General features: G+C 33.4%; 1 protein-coding gene across 5 annotated transcripts in view; it reads left to right on the top strand.

Annotated features, from left to right (window-relative positions):
* CSMD3 (CUB and Sushi multiple domains 3) overlaps positions 1 to 25323 on the top strand; it is a 1174595-nt gene that overhangs the window by 403067 nt on the left and 746205 nt on the right. For all 5 annotated transcript variants that reach the window (XM_073229983.1, XM_073229982.1, XM_073229981.1 and 2 more), the window contains exon 6: positions 11084 to 11196. In XM_073229983.1, the coding sequence (XP_073086084.1) occupies positions 11084 to 11196 (113 nt within the window). The remainder of the gene's footprint in view (positions 1 to 11083; positions 11197 to 25323) is intronic.

Genomic DNA, 25323 nt, shown 5'->3' with positions numbered 1-25323 from the left:
AAAGTGGTAAGTACATGTGGTTCTCTCAGGTTTACTGCACTGAATTTTTAAAAAAAGGGATTGTAATCATATTCTGTAAGGGCTATCTACAATAGAAAATGTTACATCTGATTTTAAATACCAGTTTATGATTTAGTCATTTATTTCTGCAGAAAATTATGTAAATAAAAAGCTTTTGCAAAATATTAACTAAGTTACACTGTATTAGCACCTGTATTTCCAAATTGAAAATTAAAGAAATTTCATGATGTTATTTACTATGTTGATTCAAATGTATTAATTAGTCAAAAGGCATGTCTTGAATTCTTCTTGGATACATATAACTATAGGAGGTAACAAGTATATGACATTTTTCATAATATTATTTGATTTAATTGTCCTAAAATCCACTTTGGTAATTTAAGACATGCAATCATGAGTATGGCTGTTCTGAGTGTAAATGGGAAAGATATTAGAACAATTGAAACCTTATTTCTAGATATTTATCATGTTACTCTGTTTTATTTTTTTGTACATCATTTACCACCATCTAAAAAATTTTTTTTTTTGAGCGGGCATCTCTCATATGTATTGATCAAATGGTTGTTAACAACAATAAAATTCTGTATAGGGGACTCAATGCACAATCATTAATCAACCCCAAGCCTAATTCTCAACAGTCTCCAATCTTCTGAAGCATAAGGAACAAGTTCTTACATGGTGAACAAATTCTTACATAGTGAATAAGTTCTTACATGGTGAACAGTACAAGGGCAGTCATCACAGAAACTTTTGGTTTTGATCACGCATTATGAACTATAAACAATCAGGTCAAGTATGTATATTCGTTTGATTTTTATACTTGATTTATATGTGCATCCCACATTTCTCCCTTATTATTATTGTTATTATTATTATTATTTTTAATAAAATGCTGAAGTGGTAGGTTGATGCAAGATAAAGGTAGAAAACATAGTTTAGTGTTGTAAGAGGGCAAATGTAGATGATCAGGTGTGTGCTAATAGACTAAGTATTAATCCAAGCTAGACAAGGGCAACAAAACATCCACGGATGCAGATGATTTCTCTCAAAACAGGGGGGGTTGGGTTCTAAGCCTCACCTTTGTTGATCCCCAGTTTCTCACCTGATGGCCCCCCTGCGACTGTGCCTCTCTTAGGTTGGTCCTCCCTTGAGGAATCTTACCCGTCTCTGGCTAACCAGTCATCTTCTGGGGCCATACAGGGAAATTTAAAGTTGGTAAGTGAGAGAGAAGCAATTTTGTTGGAAAAGGTTAGCTTTTTACTTCTTTGCAGATTTATGCCCTGTGGCTTTTATGCACAGCATTTGTCTTGAGTTATCTTTACCACTTGGAAGAATTATGATACTCAGTAATTTCATTATGAGGCACGAATTCTACTAAAGGACTATAATTAGGAAGGAAGAAGAAAAGCTATAGAAGTAGTAGATGGAAGAAAACATGGGAAGATTGATTATTTCTTTGATAAATCTTCTTGTAGAGTAACATAAGCATGTATAGGTTTTAAACTACTAATTAAATTGTGCACACACATTAACATAATAGGAATACAGCTACATAACCAAAGCAGACTTACAATTACCGGCCATCTCCAGTGAAACCAAGAAAACCAGTTAGGCACCCTAGGCATTTGTGAAAACTTATCAATGATATAATAGATATTGTCTAAATGAATTTGAATAGTTTGAGAAAAATCAGACAAATTAAAACAACACATTCCTGGGAACTGTTCACATCCCATATGTTCTTTTAACAGTAGATAGTCTGTAGTCGCAAGATTTTGGAGTGCTGCAACTTGCACTTCTCCTAATTCTTGGTTGAGTTCTGACAGTATAGATCCAGTCAAATTTGTTGTTTTAGTGTATGCACAGGCCAGCTTCGATATCTCCTTCTTCATTCCAATGGCAAGTCCAGGAACCGGTGGGATGAATGCAGCTACAACTGCAAAAGCACCAGGATGTTTGTTGAAGTTTTTTATGTTCACCTTCTGGAATGACTCTTCCAGAGAATGTTGATGTTGGAAGTTCTTCTTCCTATCGTATCTTAATTCATTTTCTCGGTAGCCAAATTAGGCGTTGATCCTCTGTATAAACACAAACAAACCCTTTGCCCACACTTTGATATGCCCTTTATATCATTTTGAAGAACTTATTGGAGATCACCACACAGGAACTGCTTTTTTTTTTTTCTTAAGAGAAAGGAATATTATCAGAAAAATGTACTTCCATAGCTGATCATGTAACACCCTTTAAATGATCAAAGTTAAGGATATTTAAAGAATGCTTTAATCGCTGATTTACAGTTAGTTTTATCCTATCAGGGAGTAATCCCCCTTTTCTTTCCTTTTTTTTTGTTATAATTAATCTACAATTACATGAAAAATGTTATGTTTACTAGGCTCCCCCCTATACCAGGTCCCCCCCACAAAGCCCTTTACAGTCACTGTCCATCAGCATAGCAAAATGTTGTAGAATCATTACTTGTCTTCTCTGTGTTGTATAGCCCTCCCCTTCCCCCCCCATTATGCATGCTAATCATAATACCCCCTTTCTTCTTCCCCCCCTTATCCCTCCCTACCCACCCATCCTCCCCAGTCCCTTTCCCTTTGGTACCTGTTAGTCCATTCTTGGGTGCTGTGATTCTGCTGCTGTTTTGTGCCTTCAGTTTTTCCTTTGTTCTTATGTTCCACAGATGAGTGAAATCATTTGGTATTTCTCTTTCTCCGCTTGGCTAATTTCACTGAGCATAATACCCTGTAGCTCCATCCATGTTGTTGCAAATGGTAGGATTTGTTTTCTTTTTATGGCTGAGTAATATTCCATAGTGTATATGTACCACATCTTCTTTATCCATTCATCTACTGATGGACACTTAGGTTGCTTCCAATTCTTGGCTATTGTAAATAGTGCTGCGATAAACATAGGAGTGCATCTGTCTTTTTCAAACTTGAGTGCTGTGTTCTTAGGGTAAATTCCTAGGAGTGGAATTCCTGGGTCAAATGGTAAGTCTATTTTGAGCATTTTGAGGAACCTCCATACTGCTATCCACAATGGCTGAACTAATTTACATTCCCACCAGCAGTGTAGGAGGGTTCCCCTTTCTCCACAACTTTGGCAACATTTGTTGTTGTCTGTCTTTTGGATGGCAGCTATCCTTACTGGTGTGAGGTGATACCTCATTGTGGTTTTAATTTGCAATTCTCTGATAATTAGCGATGTGGAGCATCTTTTCTTGTGTCTGTTGGCCATCTGTATTTCTTTTTTGGAGAACTGTCTGTTCAGTTCCTCTGCCCATTTTTTAATTGGATTATTTGTTTTTTGTTTGTTGAGGTGTGTGAGCTCTTTATATATTTTGGACGTCAAACCTTTATAGGATCTGTCATTTACAAATATATTCTCCCATACTGTAGGGTTCCTTTTTGTTCTATTGATGGTGTCTTTTGCTGTACAGAAGCTTTCGGCTTAATATAGTCCCACTTGTTCATTTTCGCTGTTGTTTTCCTTGCCTGGGGAGATATGTTCTAGAAGAGGTCACTCATGTTTATGTCTAAGAGGTTTTTACCTATGTTTTATTCCAAGAGTTTAATAGTTTCATGACTTACATTCAGGTCTTTGATCCATTTTGAGTTTACTTTTGTATATGGGGTTAGGCAATGGTCCAGTTTCATTCTCCTACATGTAGCTGTCCAGTTCTGCCAGCACCATCTGTTGAAGAGACTGTTGTTTCGCCATTGTATGTCCATGGCTCCTTTATCTAATATTAATTGATGATATATGTTTGGGTTAATGTCTGGAGTCTCTAAGCTGTTTCACTGGCCTGTGGCTCTGTTCTTGTGCCAGTACCAAATTGTCTTGATTACTATGGCTTTGTAGTAGAGCTTGAAGTTGGGGAGTGAGAACCCCCCTGCTTTATTCTTCTTTTTCAGGATTGCTTTGTCTATTCGGGATCTTTGGTGTTTCCATACGAGTTTTTGCATCAAATCTGTATATTGCTTTGGGCAGGATGGCCATTTTGACAATATTAATTTTTCCTAGCCACGAGCATGGGATGAGTTTCCATTTGTTAGTGTCCCCTTTAATTTCTCTTAAGAGTGACTTGTAGTTTTCAGGGTATAGGTCTTTCACTTCTTTGGTTAGGTTTATTCCTAGGTATTTTATTCTTTTTGATGCAATTGTGAATGGAATTGTTTTCCTCATTTGTCTTTCTATTGGTTCATTGTTAGTATATAGGAAAGCCACAGATTTCTGTGTGTTACTTTTGTATCCTGCAACTTTGCTGTATTCCGATATCAGTTCTAGTAGTTTTGGAGTGGAGTCTGTAGGGTTTTTTATGTACAATATCATGTCATCTGCAAATAGTGACAGCTTAACTTCTTCTTTACCAATCTGGATTCCTTGTATTTCTTTGTTTTGTCTGATTGCCATGGCTAGGACCTCCGGTACTATGTTGAATAACAGTGGGGAGAGTGGGCATCCCTGTCTTGGTCCCAATCTCAGAGGAAATGCTTTCAGCTTCTCACTGTTCAGTATAATGTTGGCTGTGGGTTTATCATATATGGCCTTTATTATGCTGAGGTACTTGCCCTCTATACCCATTTTGCTGAGAGTTTTTATCATGAATGGATATTGAATTTAGTCAAATGCTTTTTCAGCATCTATGGAGATGATCATGTGGTTTTTGTCTTTCTTTTTGTTGATGTGGTGGATGATGTTGATGGATTTTCGAATGTTGTACCATCCTTGCATCCCTGGGATGAATCCCACTTTCTCATGGTGTGTGATCATTTTGATATATTTTTGAATTCGGTTTGCTAATATTTTATTGAGTATTTTTGCATCTACATTCATCAGGGATATTGGTCCATAATTTTCTTTTTTGGTGGGGTCTTTGCCTGGTTTTGGTATTAGGGTGATGATGGCTTCATAGAAAGAGTTTGGGAGTATTCCCTCCTCTTCCATTTTTTGGAAAACTTTAAGGAGAATGGGCATTATGTCTTTTCTGTGTGTCTGATAAAATTCCGAGGTAAATCCGTCCGGCCCGGGTGCTTTGTTCTTGGGTAGTTTTTTGATTACTGTTTTAATTTCTTTGCTTATAATTGGTTTGTTTAACTTTTGTGTTTCTTCCTTGGTCAGTCTTGGAAGGTTGTATTTTTCTAGAAAGTTGTCCATTTCTTCTAGGTTTTCCAGCTTGTTGGCATATAGGTTTTCATAGTAGTCTTTAGTAATTCTTTGTATTCCTGTGGAGTGTGTGGTGATTTTTCCATTCTCATTTCTGATTCTGTTGATTTGTGTTGATTCTCTTTTTCCCTTAATAAGTCTGGATATAGGCTTATCTATTTTGTCCATTTTCTCAAAGAACCAGCTCTTGGTTTCATTGATTTTTGCTATTGTTTTATTCTTCTCAATTTTGTTTATTTCTTCTCTGATCTTTATTATGTCCCTCCTTCTGCTGACTTTAGGCCTTATTTGTTCTTCTTTTTCCAGTTTTGGTAATTGTGATGTTAGACTATTCATTTCGGTTTGTTCTTCCTTCTTTAAATATGCCTGGATTGCTATATTCTTTCCTCTTAAGACTGCTTTCGCTGCTTCCCACAGAAGTTGGGGCTTTGTGTGGTTGTTGTCATTTATTTCCATACATTGCTAGATCTCCATTTTAATTTGTTCATTGATCCATTCAATATTTAGGAGCATGTTGTTAAGCCTCCATGTATTTGTGAGCCTTTTTGTTTTCTTTGTGGAATTTATTTCTACTTTTATACCTTTGTGGTCTGAAAAATTGGTTGGTAGAATTTCAATATTTTGGAATTTACTGAGTCTCTTTTTGTGGGCTAGTATGTGGTCTATTCTAGAGAATGTTCCATGTGTACTTGAGAAGAATGTATATCCTGTTGTTTTTGGATGTAGAGTTCTGTAGATGTCTATTAGGTCCATCTCTTCTACTGTGTTGTTCAGTACCTCCATGTCCTTACATATTTTCTGCCCAGAGAATCTATCCTTTGGGGTGAGTGGCATGTTGAAGTGTCCTAAAATGAATGCATTGCAGTCTATTTCCCCCTTTAGTTCTGTTAGGATTTATTTCACATATGCTGGTGCTCCTGTGTTGGGTGCATATATATTTATAATGGTTATATCCTCTTGTTGAACTGAGCCCGTTATCATTATTTAGTGTCCTTCTTTATCTCTTGTTACTTTCTTTGTTTTGAAGTCTATTTTGTGTGATACTAGTAGTGCAATTCCTGCTTTTTTCTCCCTATTGTTTGCCTGAAATATGTTTTTCCATCCCTTGACTTTTAGTCTGTGCATGTCTTTGGGTTTGAGGTGAGTCTCTTGTAAGCAGCATATAGATGGGTCTTGTTTTTTTATCCATTTAGTGACTCTATGTCTTATGATTGGTGCATTCAGACCATTTACATTTAGGGTGATTATCGATAGGTGTGTACTTATTGCCATTTCAGGCTTTAAATTCATGTTTACCAAAGATTCAAAGTTAGCCTCTTTAGTATCTTACTACATACCTTAGCTTGCTTTTTGAGCTCTTATATATACTGTCTGGAGATTCTTTTCTTCTCTCCCTTCTTATTCCTCCTCCTCCATTCTTCATATGTTGGGTGTTTTGTTCTGTGCTCTTTTTAGGAGTGCTCCCATTTAGAGAAGTCCCTGTAAGATGCCCTCTAGAGGTGGTTTGTGGGAGGCAAATTCCCTGCGCTTTTGCTTGTCTGGGAATTGTTTAATCTCTCCATCATATTTAAATGATAATCATGCTGGATACAGTATCCTTGGTTCAAGGCCCTTCTGTTTCATTGCATTAAATATATCATGCCATTCTCTTCTGGACTGTAAGGTTTCTGCCGAGAAGCCTGATGATAGTCTGATGGGTTTTCCTTTATAGGTGATCTTTTTCTGTCTAGCTGCCTTTAAGACTCTTTCCTTGTGCTTGATCTTTGCCATTTTAATTATTATCTGTGTTGTTGTTGTCCTCATTGGGTCCTTTCTGTTGGGAGTTCTGTGTATTTCTGTGGTCTGTTTGATTATTTCCTCCCCCAGTTTGGGGAAGTTTTCAGCAATTATTTCTTCAAAGACACTTTCTATCCTTTTCTCTCTCTCTTCTTCTGGTACCCCTATAATATGCATATTGTTCCTTTTGGATTGGTCACACAGTTCTGTTAACATTGTTTCAATACTGGAGATCCTTTTATCTCTCTCTATGTCAGCTTCTATGCATTCCTGTTCTCTGATTTCTATTCCATCAATGACCTCCTGCATCTTATCCCTTCTGCTTATAAATCCTTCCAGAGTTTGTTTCACTTCTGTAGTCTCCTTATTGGCATCTGTGATCTCCCTCCAGACTTCATCCCATTGCTCTTGCATATTTCTCTGCATCTCTGTCAGCATGTTTATGATTTTTATTTTGAATTCTTTTTCAGGAAGACTGGTTAGGTCTGTCTCCTTTTCTGGTGTTGTCTCTGTGATCATGGTTTGCCTGTAATTTTGCCTTTTCATGTTGATAGAAATAGTTTGCAAAGCTGGGACGAGTGACAGCTGGAAGAACTTCCCTTCTTGTTGGTTTGTGGCCTTCCTCTCCTGGGAGAACAGCGACATCTAGTGGCTTGTGCTGGGCAGCTGCGCGCAGACAGGGCTTCTGATTCGTGCCTGGCTGCTATGGAATTTATCTCTGCTGTTGCTGTGGGCATGGCCTGGCTTGGGATGCTACTCCAAAATGGTGGGGCCACATTGGAAGGGAAGTGGCCGGGAGGCTATTTATCTCCGTGAGGGGCCTCCATGCTCCCAGCTGCCTAGGGAGTTAGAGTGCCCAGAGATCCCCAGATTTTCTGCCTCTGTACTAAGTGTCCCACCCTGTCCCTTTAACTCTTCCAAAAAGTACTTGCCAAAACAAAACAAAACAAAACATAACAAGAAAAAAAATAAAATAAAAAAGCCCCTCGCTTTTCTTTGTCCTCAGGCACCAGCCTCAGGGACCCACTCACCGGTCTTGCTGCCCTGTTTCCCTAGTATTGGGGTCCCTGTCCCTTTAAGACTTCCAAAAAGCACTCGCAAAAAAAAAGAAAAAAAAAAGCCACTCGCTTTTCTTTGTTCCCATGTGCCGGCCTCAGGGACCTGCTCACTGGTCCTGCCACCCTCTTTCCCTAGTATCCAGGACCCCACGCATGCACTGTGTCTGCACTCTGGTCCGGATGGCTGGGGCTGGGTGTTCAGCAGTTCTGGGCTCCCTCTCCCTCCTGGCTCCAACTCCACTCCTCCCACCAGGAGCTGGGGGGAGGGGCGTTTGGGTCCCACTGGGCTGGGGCTTGTATCTTACCCCCTTCACAAGGCGCTGGGTTCTCGCAGGTGTGGATGTAGTCTGGATGTTGTCCTGTGTCCTCTGGTCTCTATTCTAGGAAGAGTTGTCTTTGTTATATTTTCATAAATATATGTGGTTTTGGGAGGAAATTTCTGCTACTCATGCCGCCATCTTGGCTCCACCTATCTGAAATTTTTTAATACATTTATTTATGTTATCTTCTTTATTTTCACTTTGTAATATCATGGATCTTGTCTGTTTTGTTTACTACTTATATTTCAACCCTTAGCATTTGTGTTTATCAGATAGTAAAAGCTCAATAAATAACTGTTGAAAACACAATCACGTAATTATAGAGATGATTCTCACTGATTTTATACTAAATCAACCCTTATGTGCCTACCAGACCATAATGATCTAGAGATAACAATGTTATATTTCTTTAGTATTTAATAAATTAATTTTCTAAAAGTAATTAGTTTGATGGAATCTAGGTGGCATATATTCTCATTCTCAATTCCCCAGACCTCCTGATAATGTGAAATATAGTACAGAGATATGTAGATTCATTTAGTAGATTGTCCCATTACCTAGATATCCTTTATTTAAATTGCTTAAATAATAAATAATACTAAGTGATCTCAGCCTGGAAAGTCCATGTACCTCTTGCAGTCAGTTAAAGTATTTTTCTTCTCTAGTAGGAGAAGGGTGCAGGTGTGCACTTGCTTTCTAGTTTAGTGTCCTTACTTAACTTCAATTGTGTTTCAAGAGCTGAAACATTGAGACTGTCAGGTATATCCTCTTAGTTAAAACTGCCATTATTTACTCTACCTCATTCATCTTGTGCCTTGAGCTTCTACATCTCTAACATCTTCAGTTCCACTTTTCTCAATTCTCAAAGGTGAATTCAGGTTACAAATTATAGGTCTGCAGTAGTTATTACTTGCCTTTACTACACTGTGTTGCTGAAATTATCTTTGATGTCCCTGGGAAAGATGGGAAGTTTTTATATTTTGTTTCATCTTCTTTCCTCTCTCTCTTTCCCTGATGTCCTTGTTGAGTTGCTTCTCATTCATTGTATCTTCTAAATGATTCTCCCCAAACTCTGTACTTTTAGTGTATTATAGCCATCCATGTGTTAAACTCTCATTACGTTTAGTAGTGAGTGTAGCCTGTAAAAATTATTTAAAATTTCTCTAATGTATATTTATGTTCATCAAGTCTGAGAATTTAAGAGAACTAAATTATAAGTAAAAATCTGTCCTCAACCCTGATACTCTGTTGAAAGTATAATTGTACCAAATACAAATATTTTTTCCTTGAAATGTTATTTGAACCGAACTGATCAAAAAACAAAAATAAATATAACCTGCATATTTTCTGAAAATAATAAAGGAAAACTTTTAAACTTGTGTCCCAAAATTATACAAGCATATTACCTATCTTTATGAAATTCAGATATTTAAGAAAATGAGCCTGCTGGACCAATAAACAGTTACCCCATATGAAAAGAAGAAAAATAAGACATTGATAAGGAAAAGTTAAGGAAAATGCATTCCAAAGCAAGAGAATAAATGAGAAATATTTGGGATAGAAAACAACGTGTTCATGTTAAAATCAAGGAACATTATATTACACAGTAATGTTGCCAAGCCCATTTTGTACACCTAGGAGCGCAATGTTACAATAAAGGTGAATTCATATTTCCATTGACCTGGCAGGTGGTCATCCAGTAAAAGTAGTTTCTGGGTCTCTAAGTTCCTAGTTGTTTTGGGTAATATGGGAAGGTGTTGGACTGAGGGTCCTTGTACCACTATGCTTACACCTATTTTGCCTTCTGATGAAAAAAAATGTAACTTTTGAAGAATGGTAAAGGTAAAGATACATCATACACTGATCATTAGGAATCCTTAGTATAAAACTCACCATCACTATGTAATAGTCTTGGTATAGGTAATATTTTACCATAAATTTTTATAACATACACCTAGAATTTAAATGTTTAGGTATACAGGGGTAGTATTTCTTTATTGAGTGAAATTAGGGCACTGTTTCATGAAAATCTTAAAAATGTATATAGGACAAGAGAGTTACTTCATCAGATCTATGATCAATATCTGGGGCATGGTTTCAAAATTTTGCTTTAAGGTGATTATGCAATGTACCTTTGTGACTAGATATGTAGAGACCAAATATACATAGAAAATACATTTTCTATCTATCAATTTCAACAGATTTCCTATGCATTATAGAAGTATATATTATAATTGGAGCTAATTATGAAAATGTATAATATTGTGAAAGTACATTACAATAGTGATTGTCCTCTGAAATGAAATTGTGAAATTTGGCATCAAATGTGAAATATTAAAAATACACTGGGTTGGAAAAGTATAGCAATTTATTTGAAGTCTTTCTATGTTGTAACTATGCTATATCAGTATATACATGGTGAACACAGATCAGCAACATTATTCAGCATCCATTATATTTATTATTATCTATGTAATAAATTTGGGTGACTCAAATACTTTATGTATTTTAAAGTTGATTTTATTAATATAAACAACCTTATTTGAGTAACATTTGCTTATTAGCATTGCACTTTCTATGGTTTATTTTCTATGTACAAATAACTTTAATTTGTACTTAATATTAACAATGCAGTCATGAATACTGTATACAGTACGTTTTAGGTCCAAATTTAGTGAAAACATTTACTGTTGCAAAGCTTTTTAAATGTTTTTGTTGTTGTTTTCCATAATTCAGGTTATCTGGAATGAATATACCACCACCAATTATCAGCAACAAAAACTGGCTCAGACTGCATTTTGTTACAGACAGCAATCACCGATATCGTGGATTTAGTGCTCCATATCAAGGTATATTTAATGAATATCTCTGCCTCTTTTGATGTGTAAAGTAATTTTGGTATAGACAACTGTATTTTGTGATAGAAGTAAATTATCTTTAGCATTAATAAATGGGAAGTTGAATATTCAAAAATGGTTGTTATCTTATTGAGGCAATAATGTGATCATCAGTAAATTGCAATATGAAAGTTAGTTGATTTTTATAGCAGTGTTCAGAATAAGGAATATTACATCCTCTAAAAGATAATATAAAACAGGCGTAATATTTTGCTTTAATAAAGTGCTTCAGCAATTGGATGTACTCCCTAAAGCTGTACCACAGAACACTACAGACAGCTTGCAGCTGTAAATAGGCGCACATACAGTGTGTTTGCTTTGCTAGTTTAATTAAATTTGTTAGGATTATTATATACCATTTTTACAACAGGCATAATTTTGAATTAGTGGGTTATAGTATTTGATGTATTGAGTTGAAAAAAGTTTATTAAGAACAAGGTTATTATGAAGATAGAGTGCTAATGAAAAAGTAGCTTCTATAATATTCAGTAATACCTTGTGGGTTTAGTGTACTTTTTCCTCAGACTACTAGCATAAAGAACTCATCTCATTCTCAGTAGCATAACAGCTACTTTTCAGGTAATAGTGAGCACTGCCACAGTTACATTACTCCATTTATCTGTTTTTTTTTTTTTTTAGTGCGTTACCTCTTAGTATGATCAATCTTAAGCACTTTGCAATTTTAATATGGTGATTTTAGGCAGCTTATAGTTAATACCTAAAGTGTTTTTAGGCCACATATTGTTTTCTGAAATACAACTTCAACAATGATGTCTATTTCCAAGACCACTAACCTCTCTATAGCCGTCCTGTCAATAAGATTTCTCATAACAATAGCAACAGATTAATGTGATGAATAATTTAACATTTATAATAGCATATCACTATAATTAAAATCCCTAAGATGGTAACTGAAAAGTAAAGATTTTAGTCAAAATGTACTGTAGAAAAATCTATAATTTCTATTTCTAATGTAGATCATTTTAATGGAAACATTAATGCAAATATGCTCTGAAAGCTATGCACTTTATTAACATTTCTCAGAATATAAGATTCATCATAAAATACTATATTTTAAAATTAGAATTTAAATATTCCTAAAAATTTTATCTTACATATTTTACTAAAAGTAATTGTCCAGGCATAGTAACTTGGCCAATTCAGTGTCACTTTAAATTTTCAGTGATATTTTGTTACACTTCCAATTTCAATTTCTAAAATTTTGTGCACTTCAGAAGTCAGAGGATATTTTTTATTGAAAATAAATAATTGTAGTGGAACCCTTTATCTCTGGGTTGACCCCTTTCCCTTGTGCAGTTTTCCAACCACATGATTTTATGGCTCAGATTCCCCTCTGCAGTGAGGTAAGGCAGATGGCACAGCACAAATTCAAGACTATCACCTTTGACTCCTGTGGCGATCTTTGCTACTAGATTCATGGAATCATTCAGTCAGATGGCTTCTGCTGATCTGAGTAGAAATAAAGTGGCACTTATTTTAATACACAACCTGGAGAAAAATTGATCTCCTATCTTAAAAATAAAACAGTACTTCTTTTGCTTTATGCAGGATGGTTTCATGAAACTAGTATCTTTAGATTGGGTAGTTTTGCACTGTCAAACAATAATGCAAAGTTGCCAGTATTTTTGTATTTTGTATATTTGTGTATTTAGTTATTATTTTCAGTATACTATTCACTGATCTTCAGTTGACTTTTATAGTGCCTTCAAGATTTGATTCTATTTTTTAGCATTGCCCATCTTGTTTCAACACTGAAAAATATCATATCAATTAATTCACAGTAGTAAAATAAAGAGTTTTATGGCATGTGAATTATTTCTATTTTCAGCAGGAAAAGGAACTCAAAAGAGGGTAATTTGTTGTGTAATCTATAGTATCTGTACAATATAGAGGGGAAAAAGTGGCCAAAGAAAATGGCAGCTATGATTATACAATAAAATCAAGGAAAAGTTTTGTTATATGAAAATTTGTATCCTTTTGAAAGTACCCTGATTAAGGCTTGGTTTTTCTAATTGCATTATCTCCAAATAGTAGTTTACCTGAATAAAATCAATTCAGTTGAGGAAGTAATTATTGAAACTATAATCCAATACAGAAATTTGGATTAAAAAAATTCTAATATACTAACATAAGTAACTTTAAAATTTATAATTCTGACAAGCTGAAATAACATGCCCTAGTATGAAATAGTAATCATGCCTTTTAGATTATTTCATGCTACTATTTAATTTCAGTGGTATCTTAATTAAAACCATTCAGGATGAAATATTTTGTAGAATATATTATACAAAAGTCACGACCAAGTCTCCGTATTGTTTAGTTTCTTAATAGATCAAATATTTATTGAGTACTGAGTAATTATTATTGATTTATCTGTTATTTTGAATTCACTTAATGTTTTAATGGAATTCTAGGTTTAGACAGATTATTTCCCTCATAGTATTTCTATTTAACCTGTGTTCTTCATAAAATACCATGAAAATTAACTGCAAACTCCTAAGCATTCCTGAGTGTTATTAACTATTTTTATAATTTGTCTCCTAATAGACTAAGCACATAGGCTCACCAACATGCATTCCCTAATAAAACTTCCTTTAAGTTGTGTTACAGGCTAGCTTCTTTATTGGTTTAGATATTATGATTTAAATAGGGTTAAGAAGTGGTTGAAGATAACAGGATAGTAACTAGTATTGTTCTATTCTAACTCAAAAGTACTGAGTCTTGATTTAAATGAAATGCTTTTGATAGGAAAATGCTTCCCCTCCTACAGGGCCCACAACTAAATATGTCTGCTCCTATCTAAAATAAACGAAAGCATCTCTTTTGTATCCACTGAGTTTACTTATACTAGAAATCTCTTCTAAAACTCTGTTATTATCTCTTCTATATTTCAGTTTTCTTTCCTCTTTAATGTTTAACTCCCAAAGAAAATCATTTCAATATAATTTTGCTATCATAGTCTTTGTTTTTTAATGTTATTCCTATATTCAAGTTCCCTTAAATCTCTTCTAATGAGAACTTGAGTTGTGTTACTTCACACATAAATAGTATAACTTTTTTGTAGCTGTGGTGTTCGCAAGTTTTCTTATTTATTTGTTGAAATCTCCATATTATAGTCATAAGATCTTTTTATAAAACTGAAATCTATATTCCATTTCCATGAATATTTTGTCATGTTTTCTTAATCTCTAAATTGGAAGGAAGTTTCAGATGACATTCAGTTGTCCAAAGAAAGTTTTATCTCTAGGTGATGTTTTTTGTTAGAAAGTATTGTTTTTTATCTCTAAGGCTCAGTTATTCAGGGATGAAATATTATTATAACATTTTCATCTTCAATATTTCATATTCATATTTCACTTTTTTGAATCTGCTGTCAAAAATTCTGTCCATAGATATTCTCAAAATTGTCTTTGGCATGTAAATTCAGGAATTAAAACATTTAATCAATTCTAAGTACCTAAATGTATGAATATTCCCATATTATAGTCTTCTAAATTCTTAACAGATTTTATCACATTTAATTTTTCCCTTTCCTTCCATAATTTTTTTTGTGATTCTCTTTCTGCAGGTAAAATTTTATAAAATATTTTATTTTATAGTTGCTTATTTTCAATTTAACAAAGATACATCAATAGTAGTGCACTATATTTCAGTTTTTTAAGAAAATGTTTTACGTAAGTCATTGAAGAGGTTATATTTAGGGGATCAGCTATGCTTCTTTTTGTTAAGAAAAACATTTTTTAATGGACAAACCTTTCAAAAGTATTGATAATGTGCTGCCATGAACCTCAGTTACAGAGAGGCCCTTTGCATTTTACATGTACATAATTTAAGCGACAAATAATTTTGGAATAACTCAATTTTTTACATTGGGAAATATTTTGATAGACATGTATATACATAGCTACTGAACAAAGATAAATAAAATTATTTGGAATGTAGCATAGTATATCTGGGAAAGGATTTCAGGTCAGAAGATAAAGGTAAATAGTGAAATAACTAATTGCTTTCTGAGTTGAGAATTGGTTTCCCCATCAATAAAGAATCCCAATAGCCAGGCACATTGTTGTTGTGAAAATCAAAAAGTATTAATATTTCTTCTAGTAAAAGTCAGACATGCAATGAATAAAGATGTTTCAGTGGAAAGAGATAATTAACCAACTGGAATAGGTGAGAAACATACTTTCTCATCATGAGGTACAAATAGTTTAAAAATTGTGATCAAACATAAAATATGAATCCAGTAACTACAACTAAAAAGGAAAAACACAAAGTTTTATATTTCTCATTGTCAAGAGATAGTGAATGCCCATGTTTCTCTAGAGAAAAAGCACTTTTCCTTTTAACTCAATTTTAAAGTAGGATATTATAAGTAAAACTGAGAAGCAGTTTCCTCTCTATGCCAGAATTTTAAAAATAAAAAATATAGTCCAAGTTTAAAAATAGAGCAAAGCATCAGTGCAATCTGTTCAATTATTTTTCTAATTTTCTTAGACATCAGTTTTTCCCGACATTCATATTATTGTAGGTATTTAATTTTTAGTGTGTACATGCTCTGATAAAATTCACGTACTGTATTTGAATTATTTTAAGCTTATGAAGTAAGCTAGCTATTCTTAGCTCAAGAGATGGCAAGTTTAGTTTCATTAATGTATTGTGTTTGATAATAATTTCTAATTTTGTACTTTATTTCCTTTCAATTTTATTGCCATCTTTTTCCCTCAAGTCTTCTTCAATGCCAAATAATTACTTTTCTTTGGAAAGTATTAAGAAAATTTTATTGTGGGGCCAAATTAAAAAGAATAGAAACTTCCTTTACTTCTTGATTTATGAACATGTCTGGTCTATGGGATTCATCATCTTAATTAGTACAGTGTTTACACAACCAGCATAAAGAATGAAAAGAAGATATTTAGTAGTCAGAATGGTCTAAGGAACCATTGGTCTGTCTAAAACAACCATTAAAATCTTGACAGTGTTTTCCTCTGTGATGAAAATGTGTGTTCTATGGTTATGACATACACCATTTAAGGCATTTTACCATATTACTTGATAATGATGTTCGAATTAAGTTTTTCCATAGCTAACTATATATATTTTTTCATTCCCATCCTTAACATTTATGTGCCAATCTTATATATATGTATCCCAGCCACAAATTATATTCATAAATTGAGGGTGTAAACAGGCTAATTGTCATTTCATTTCAAATTTCCCTGAAATAGGAATTACACTGGGAAGCACAACCGTAGAAAACTGAGTGAAGTATTATATATCAGAAACACAGTGCTAGTGATTCATTTTTGCTTACCTGTGGTCAAACATAGCAATTTCTAGTAAAATATTTTATCTCGCTAAACATTTTTAATTAATTAGAAATTAAGCTATATGAATATATATGACAACAGAATGTAGTTTTACTATATAACATGAGAATTTAAAGATAAAGTAGAATATTAGGAACAATTTCATTTCCTTCATCTCACCTCACCTCTGTTTTATAGTTCTTTTATGTTGGTTATGTGTTAACAGTATGAATTAATAACGAGACTACCCAGAATTATAAATGGATATCATTCATGAGAAAAAGATACTCTTGGAAACACTAAATTCATATTTTAATAAAAAGGATCTCTTAAATGCAGATGATGATGAGTTTTTGACCAAGTATAACAGAAAAGTATAAAGAAAATGAATGTATGTGCTTAAGAAATAGTCACAGAAATCAACATTTTAAAGATTGGGTAGAGATTCTGTTGTAAAATTTTCATTATTTTCTAAGAATTGAATCTCTAACATTGATACTAGTGACTCTGCCTTATAGTCAAAAAAATATCATAGACTACTTTTAAAAAAGATCTTTAATGCTTATATTTGCTAAGTGTTCTTTCTCAAGTCGATGACAACTTTTGCTGAGACTTCCATTCACTTTTTAACTGAGACTCTTAAAGCACATTTTCTACTATAAATCCGCTTTTCTCTAACCACAAATACCCACATGGCAGAGTCCTGGCTCTGTTAATGGTATGGCACCCATATCAATCTGCCAACCAACACCCTTCCTTCAACAAAGTATGAAAGTAAAAACTTGCTAGACAGATATTAGTGTGGTGCTTTGCTGAATGTGGGTATATCTTTAAGGTACTTATATTTTTCTCTAAGTCAATGCTGTAAGATTTCAAAATTAATTCCTTTACCAAATAGAGTTTAACAAATCTATATACACATTTGTACTACCCCTCACTAATCTTCAACTCTCATGAGAGATTTTTACACAGAGGGGAAGCTTAGACTTCCTGTTCCTATCAGATGGTAGGAAAGCTTTTCTTTTATCATGTCTAGAGTTTTCACTAATCATAGCTTTTTAAAAACTACTGAGTCTTCCAGACTTGTCTATTGATCTGTAAAAAGAACTATTTGAACTGTACATGTCATAATCTCTCTAACCAAAGGATGAATCTTAAGACTAATATTTTTTTTAAAAAAAAGTTAAACAAAATGTAGTTTTCAGTCAAACTTGTGGAAGAACTCTAAGAAATCAGAGGAATTCAAGGAACTCAAAGAATATGGAAAATCCACAAGCGATGAGATTAATAAACAAGAAATACACATGCTTAAGATTTCAAAATGCAGCTACTTTAAGTGAAAAATTGACCTCTTCAAGGAAATATGCATATTATCTTTCCTACATATTCTGTATTGATCTAATAATTTAAAAGCTGAATTTACACCTGCAATTTGATTTTTTAAACCTATCTAAGTCTGTGTTTGCTATCATTACTTTCCCAACAAACTTTCAGTTAGTACTTCCCTTTCAGGTCATGCGATTTCTATCAAGTTTTTTAAATTATTATAATTTAAAAATTCATGAATAACATTTTATTAGTTTAAGGTTGTGTGAATTTCTTACATTTCAAAGTATATCTTGTAGATTACAAAAATTACTATTGTTTTGTGTTAGTACATCTTGGTAATTCAATATTGTTCCATTTATTACTCATTTTTAATGAATATATATGATAAAGCTTTAGTCACATTAAGAAATCTTAAATACTCACTTGCTATCTCTCTAGGACAGTTTTCCTACATCACCAAAGTATGAGTATATAATTAAGATAATTAAGTTGGTGTTTAACAAAAAAAATTCAGTGTTTTATAAATTCTGTTGAGATGACATATACTGAACAAGTAATTTTGTTTTTAGTAATGATTCAATAATTGCAAAAAATTACCTCCAAATGGTTTGATCAAACATAACAGGTACAAGCAGTTAGACATACTGTCTATGATTGATTCTTACATATCACTATGAAAATGGAATCTGAAGCAATAATGCTTGTGAACCTTACTTTTGTCCATTTTATTTAATGTCTATGGCAATTTTACCATACCATTTGAAAATGACATCATGAAATTAAAATCCCTAAGCAGTTTAATTCAAATTCACAGATATACAGAAATAGCCAGAGACAATTTAGGAAAAGTTTATTCAAATGGTAAACATACTGTGAATTTAGTAATTCCCTTAAGGATAGAGTTGTGTGGCTATGGGCAGGGGTCACACAAGAGTCAATTTTATGGCTCAACAACCTTTGGAAATACTGGGAAACTGAATTATTTTATTTATGCAGATAAGCCCTTTTTAACTTATTTTGGAATTGCTATTCCTCAGGACATATTTTGGAAAATGATCCTGTAAGGTATGATAGAAAGGATTGACATTATCTGACAATAAATGTATCTTTATCTAAGCTGATATTTTCTTCAATTATTTGATTAACTAAAGCTATAAATGAGGCAGGCAAATTGCTAATGTTTTGTGAAGCTGAAGTAATTTTTGGATTAAAGCCCCCATTGAGATGTACTACACACTTTTGTAATCCTGCATTTATCCATTATCCATCCATCCAATTTTGTTCGTCAAAAATATTACTGAGCACTCTGTACAGTCACTCTGTTCAGCTCTTACATAGTCCTTGAATTCAGTTTCCTATCTAGTATATTATATGAAAAGATGAGAGAATAATCTATGAAGTATTATAGTTAAGAAAATATAAGCTCATGTGGAGAATGAAGGGGAATACATGGTCCAGGAAAGCTTTCAGAATAATTTACACCTGATTTAAGTCTTAAAGAATGCATAATAGTTTTAGGTTAGAATGGATATATGGTAACTATGTGCTATAAAACTATGTTAGTCCATTACATAATACAGATTAAAATATTGAAATATTACTGACTTGTAAATAGCCACTTCCATATGCCCAGAATACCTGCATGCCTTCCAGATTCCTAAACTGCCTCATCTTTTTCAGGACCTACTGGATTATCCCATAAATACAATGAATGGTTCATAGCTAGTGCAATAGGGCACCTTCTACGTACCTTTGTGATTAACATTCATGCTTCATTTGCTAGACACTACCAGCTATTTTTCAGTATTCTCAATATCACCCCAGACCTTCTAGTTTATGACAATTTCAAAGTGACCAGCAAGAAGCAAAAATGACTTTAAAAAGATGTATTGTTCACTTAAAAGTGTAGCATATATATATGCAAATTAAAAGACATGGACAGTATTCATATTTTATCTACTACTAGCAAGCAGATTGTGAATTGTTTTACAGTTACCTGGTTTTATAATTTGTAACTCCCTAAAGACAATGACTGTGTCTTTCCTCTCTCTATCCTGAGTTTACCATATTATAGGTGCCCAATAAGTATTGAAAGAATGATTAAATTTATATATTCCTATGTATGTGTCACAGTTTTCAAAATACTTGCATGTGCATTATTTCATATAATCCTCAAAATATCCCACTGGTTATATTAATATCTCTGTTTTACCAAACAAGAAGCAAAGTCCCTGGGAAAGTGTGCAGGCATGCCTTTCACAAAGACACCCAGGCTAGATATTGAGAAGGAGCCGTGTGCTTCTAGTTAAACCAGTGCCTGATGATGCATCACTCAGAGAAAGGGGCTTCCTTTTTTGATGCATTCAGACATACCATTTGAGCTAACTGCAGCCCTGCCAAAAATGTTAATGCCAAGGACACATTAGAAAATAGCAGAATCAGGTCTTAACTCTTAGAGCTTTCTGCTCCTAAAGCCTGACTAATTCTACTATGAACTCCCACCTTAGTTACCCTTTAATTTGAAAGTTCACAGGACAGTTTTGCTCTATTTTTAGAAAAGGCTGAAATTCATTGAGAGTCACATTTGATGAATAAGGCAAATGAAAGTTGGGGAAATATACTGTCTTTGATTAAAAGTGTCATGTTCATAAAGCAATGATATCAATTATTAAATTAGTTAATATATGTAAAGCACTCTGAATAGTGTCTGACACAGTAAGCATTACATAAAATGATAGCTGTTATCACTATTAGCAGCCACAGCAGCAGGAGAAGCTTTATTGTTTGACTAAAAATGGCTTGGGAGGCAAATTCAATCATATTATGAGTATTAGGAGTATTATTTGAAATAAGAGTATTCAACCTTTCACAGTAATTTGTTGAATGCTCATGTTTGATTATATAAGTGCTTATTTATTGATTTAAAAACAGTAATACATTTAATACCAGTGTCAATACAGTAGATACTATAATGAAAATTACTCCCAGTTAAACTAAATCAAATACTTAACAGACAAACGTCTTATAAATTAAGCAGTTAGCTAGCCTCAGAATATATTCCTTGCTACTGTATGTATATAGCAATAAAACCATCTGCTGTTACAGGTTTACTTGCCTTTTATTAGATCAGGTACTACTGACTATTATTGAAAACACAAGGATTCTGTAGCTATAAAGTAGTTCAAGGTGAAAGAAGTATAAAACCCTTATTAGGAAAGGCAATAGTTTCTTAATACCCAGTGCACTTTAGTTGGAAAAGGTCAAAGTAAAACACAGTATTATTGACTAACAAGAACACAACCTTGTATTGTTTTATATCCTCCCTTCTTACAGAAAATAGAACAAGCATGTTTAGAAGCCACAATTAACATGAGCCTACAGATTTTGTGGTCATGCACTTCTGTCAAATTTCCAAGCAAATACTTATTTTTCTTGTTTATCAGTGTAATAGAAAGCCAGTAACCTGTCGTTCAAGACAGATATTTAAATAAGAAGTGACAATAAATCAGAAAAAGACTAAGATCAGAAAAATACAGAGGTAGAGATTATCAGGAATAAATTTTACTTAGCACACATTGTTCTGGAAAGAGATCTGGGCTAGAGTTTGGTAGATCTGGGCACATACTTCACTCTATAAACTTGAATGGATTCCTTAATATCTCAGGACCACAAGGTCATTGAATAATAGAACAATAGACCTCTTTCCAGATATAAAATTCTTTGGTTTAATCTATTGCTCCTAATGCCAGTAACTCAAAAAAGTTGCTCTGATGAGAGCTCACCTTCACAGTGGTATGTACCTGTATAATACATATATATATATATATGTGTATATATATATATACACACATACACATACAACACATGTACATACATATACATATATACATATAAAAATACATATTTTATAGATACATAACTTTAAATTTTCTTGTAGCCACATAAAGTAGGTTAAGTTAATTTTAATTATATTTAATTAATATGTTTAAAATATTAACAGTTCAACACAATATAAAAATATTAATATACTTTGCATTATATTTTTTCAATTAAGTCTCAAAAATCTAAATGTATATTTTATATTCATAGCACAACTCATACTGGATATTGCATTTTCATTGGGAAGAGTTGATGTTTTTTGGTAGACTAGAAGAATAATTTACTTATAATTTAAAATAAGAATTTCCATTTATTATCAATTTTGATTTATTTGGTTTAACTGTAATCCTTACTGTCTGCATAAGATACTCAAAGAAACAAATTTTAATATTACATTAGTGTATGCTTCCAACACATTTCATAGCAATATTATATCTTACACAATGCAACAGTTGGGTAGATAACAGAAATATAGTCTACCCAAACCATAAAGTTTCATTTCATGGAATAATTTTTGTGCTGCTTACTTATAAATTTAAATAAAAAATAATAATTATTAAATGAAATAAAAAATTAAGTTCTTCATTCTCACTAGCTACATTTCAAATGCTCAAGAGCTGCTAGTGGCTACCATATCGGAGTATGCTCAGCAGGTAAGGTTAGTGGCCCTCTATGGCATCTAAATTAGTGCTCTCCAGTTTTAAAAAAGTAAGAAATTTGTTCAAAGTCATAATAAATTCACTAAGAGAATATGACAGAGCATAGTTTTTCTCATTGTTTCTCAGCTTTTTGTTGTATACTCTTTGTGATTTATTGTGTATAATTATTGTACTGCAAAATCTGCCTATTTGAGGACTTTAGAATCTATAATTAATTTAAAATTATGATTCTCCTTCTGACCACATACAATTTAAAATAAATACATAATACAAAAGTCAAAAAATTATAATTTTCCCCTTTTAAAAACTTTTAGAAGAATTAATTTGTTTGAAAACCAATTCTCTCTCTTTTATTTTCGGTGCTCTTAAACGCACGCCCACTGTGTCACACTTGCAGCACAGGTATTTTGAGAACTCATGTTTAAGAAATGGGATGACCTTCATTATATTCTGATTATCTACCACAGACCTGATTTTATACATTCTGTGATGTTTCATTTTCCTGATGCATGTACTCACTCTTTGAGTCAGAAAGTATGGTAAAAGTATGCAAAAAGCAAAATACCACAAGTGCGTGTTCAGTTTTAAGAAAAGCCTCAAATTTCTTTTAGTTTTCATAGTTAGATATACTAACAAATTATAATAAATAATACCAGTTTTATGGAAGGAAGATACCTCAATATACATCTCCCCAGGATGAAAACTCAGGTCTCATGGTCACATTAAACTGGTGAGTTAGTTCTTGCTGTGTCCTCATGGCTTTTGCTGCTGCACCCATGCCTGGTGTCTGTCTCTTCACGCCCAGGTTTCCTCTTTGTATAAGAATGTCAGTCATATTGGCTTAGAGCCCACCCTAAAGAACTCATTTTAACTTAACTACCTCTTTAAATAATTTGTCTTTAAATAGTCACATTTTGAAGAACTGGGGAGATTAGGTTCAACAGAGGAATTTTGGAGGGATACGATTTGACCAATAAAACTATAAACACATTTTCAATTCTATAACTAGTATACCAAGCCACAGATGTTAATCAAAATACTAATTTGGTTGGATATCAAGTTACCCTTCCCCTCATCCTGTCCCAGATCTTATTAGCCAGGCCCTTGGGTAAAGGAAGGAGAGTTTTGAGGTGGTCTCTTATAGTCTCTCCACTTTGTATTTTGCTCCTCCTTCTTAACTTTTACTTGCTTCTGTTTTAGGTTTCTCTGAGGTCAAACAGAGGTACCTTGGAGAAGAGGTAAAGGGGAAAGCCTGGACCTAAGTCCTGTGATAGATACATTTTTCTAGTTCTGATACTGAGGCTGACTCTCTCGTGGACAGTTTGGAGGCCTTTCCAGTGATTTCAACTGGGCCTTTCCCTTCTTTGGTTCCTTTTCCCATGGGGATGCATCTGTATTCTAAAAGAACACTTGCCTCAGTTGCTCACCAGACATTTAATACCCCAGCCACCTTCTACTGAAGTATTTTTCACTCAGGTAGCCTAATTGGACAGGTTCTGAGATGATACCATTCTCAGTCTCCTTAACGTCCATGATCATCCTTGGTGAAACAGGAAACAAAAATCCTTGCTCACAAAACTCAGACTTATCTCAACAGACGCTCTCTTTTCTCTCTTATTCTCTGGATTTCCTCAACAGATATCAGTTTTACCTTATTCATGTGTGAGTTTGACTTTGGCTTTCTCAGAAATGAACAGACCCCAATCTTTTTTGTATGCCAGCTACATGAAACAAATCTGACAACTGAGTGATCCCATAGGAGCCCACCTCCATAAACTAGGGATCATTCTTCCACTGCACACTCAGAAAAGCTCTGGGAGGGGTACTAACAGACCTATAAGGGCTCTCTCAGAGGAAACAATTTAATCAATCTCTTTCTCTCTTCTGTCATACATTCATTTAAATATCTTGAAATCTACTAAATCAATCCTTCCATTGAAACTGAATGAGGAAAAGCCCTATTCTCACCTCTTGGTACACACACTGTACACATATGGAAATATTTACGCACTTGCTGAAATTAGTCTTTATCCTTGCCAGAATATTTAATAGCCCATGGGAACTATACTTATCATTTGTAATACTTGGTATAATATCTTTATGTATGGTTTGTATCTTTGTGTTATTTAGTTGTAAATTTTGTCTTCCAACAATCTGCCTCTCATATTGTGATTCGAGGGTTTATTTTGTCCATCTCTTCATCTCAATCTCTCTTGATAGATACATAGATAGATAGATAGGTATCATTGGGTAGATACAGAGATAGATCACTAGATAGGTATCATTTGATGCAAGTAAAATTACTCATTCTTGAAGATTTAAGCAGGGCACCAAATTTATTGTAACATTATTAAAAATGTTCAGCAATTTTATTATTAAATTATTTAAATCTTTCAAACATACTTAACAAATATTGCCAACTACTAATGATCAGTAAATAAAAAGTTTGGTGTCTAATTTATTTACCTCCTTTCTCTAAAATTCTGCAAAGTAATTGATAAACTAAAGTTATTTCTTGATGACAGATTTTAATTTTTAACTTTTTCCATTGGATTATAATATTTTACAGCTATTAATTTACCTTGATAAAAAGACACTAACTAAATCTAGTGCTCAATGTTCTGAAATTGAATGATCTTCCGTAACTGCTGACTAGAGGTAAGGAAATGAAGTCAAGGTCCTTTTATATGACCATGTTATTTTGCAAAGGGCCCAATATTTTAAGCCTTCCTATATATTGTTGAACAGCTTGTTTAGTTGCTCTCCTGTTTTCCCTTTGGATGTTGAGTGCATTTTAATATACTTTTTTTGTATAGATAACCATGCAGTCTTCTTAATTTCCTGCAAGGATTCTTTCTGTATAATTTATAATGTATTTTTATGCT

This window comes from Manis javanica, chromosome 2 (assembly GCF_040802235.1).
Source record: "Manis javanica isolate MJ-LG chromosome 2, MJ_LKY, whole genome shotgun sequence".
In the NCBI taxonomy this organism is placed as follows: domain Eukaryota; kingdom Metazoa; phylum Chordata; class Mammalia; order Pholidota; family Manidae; genus Manis; species Manis javanica.
Note: the sequence above shows the minus strand (reverse complement) of the source record. Positions and strands in the feature narration are given on the sequence as shown.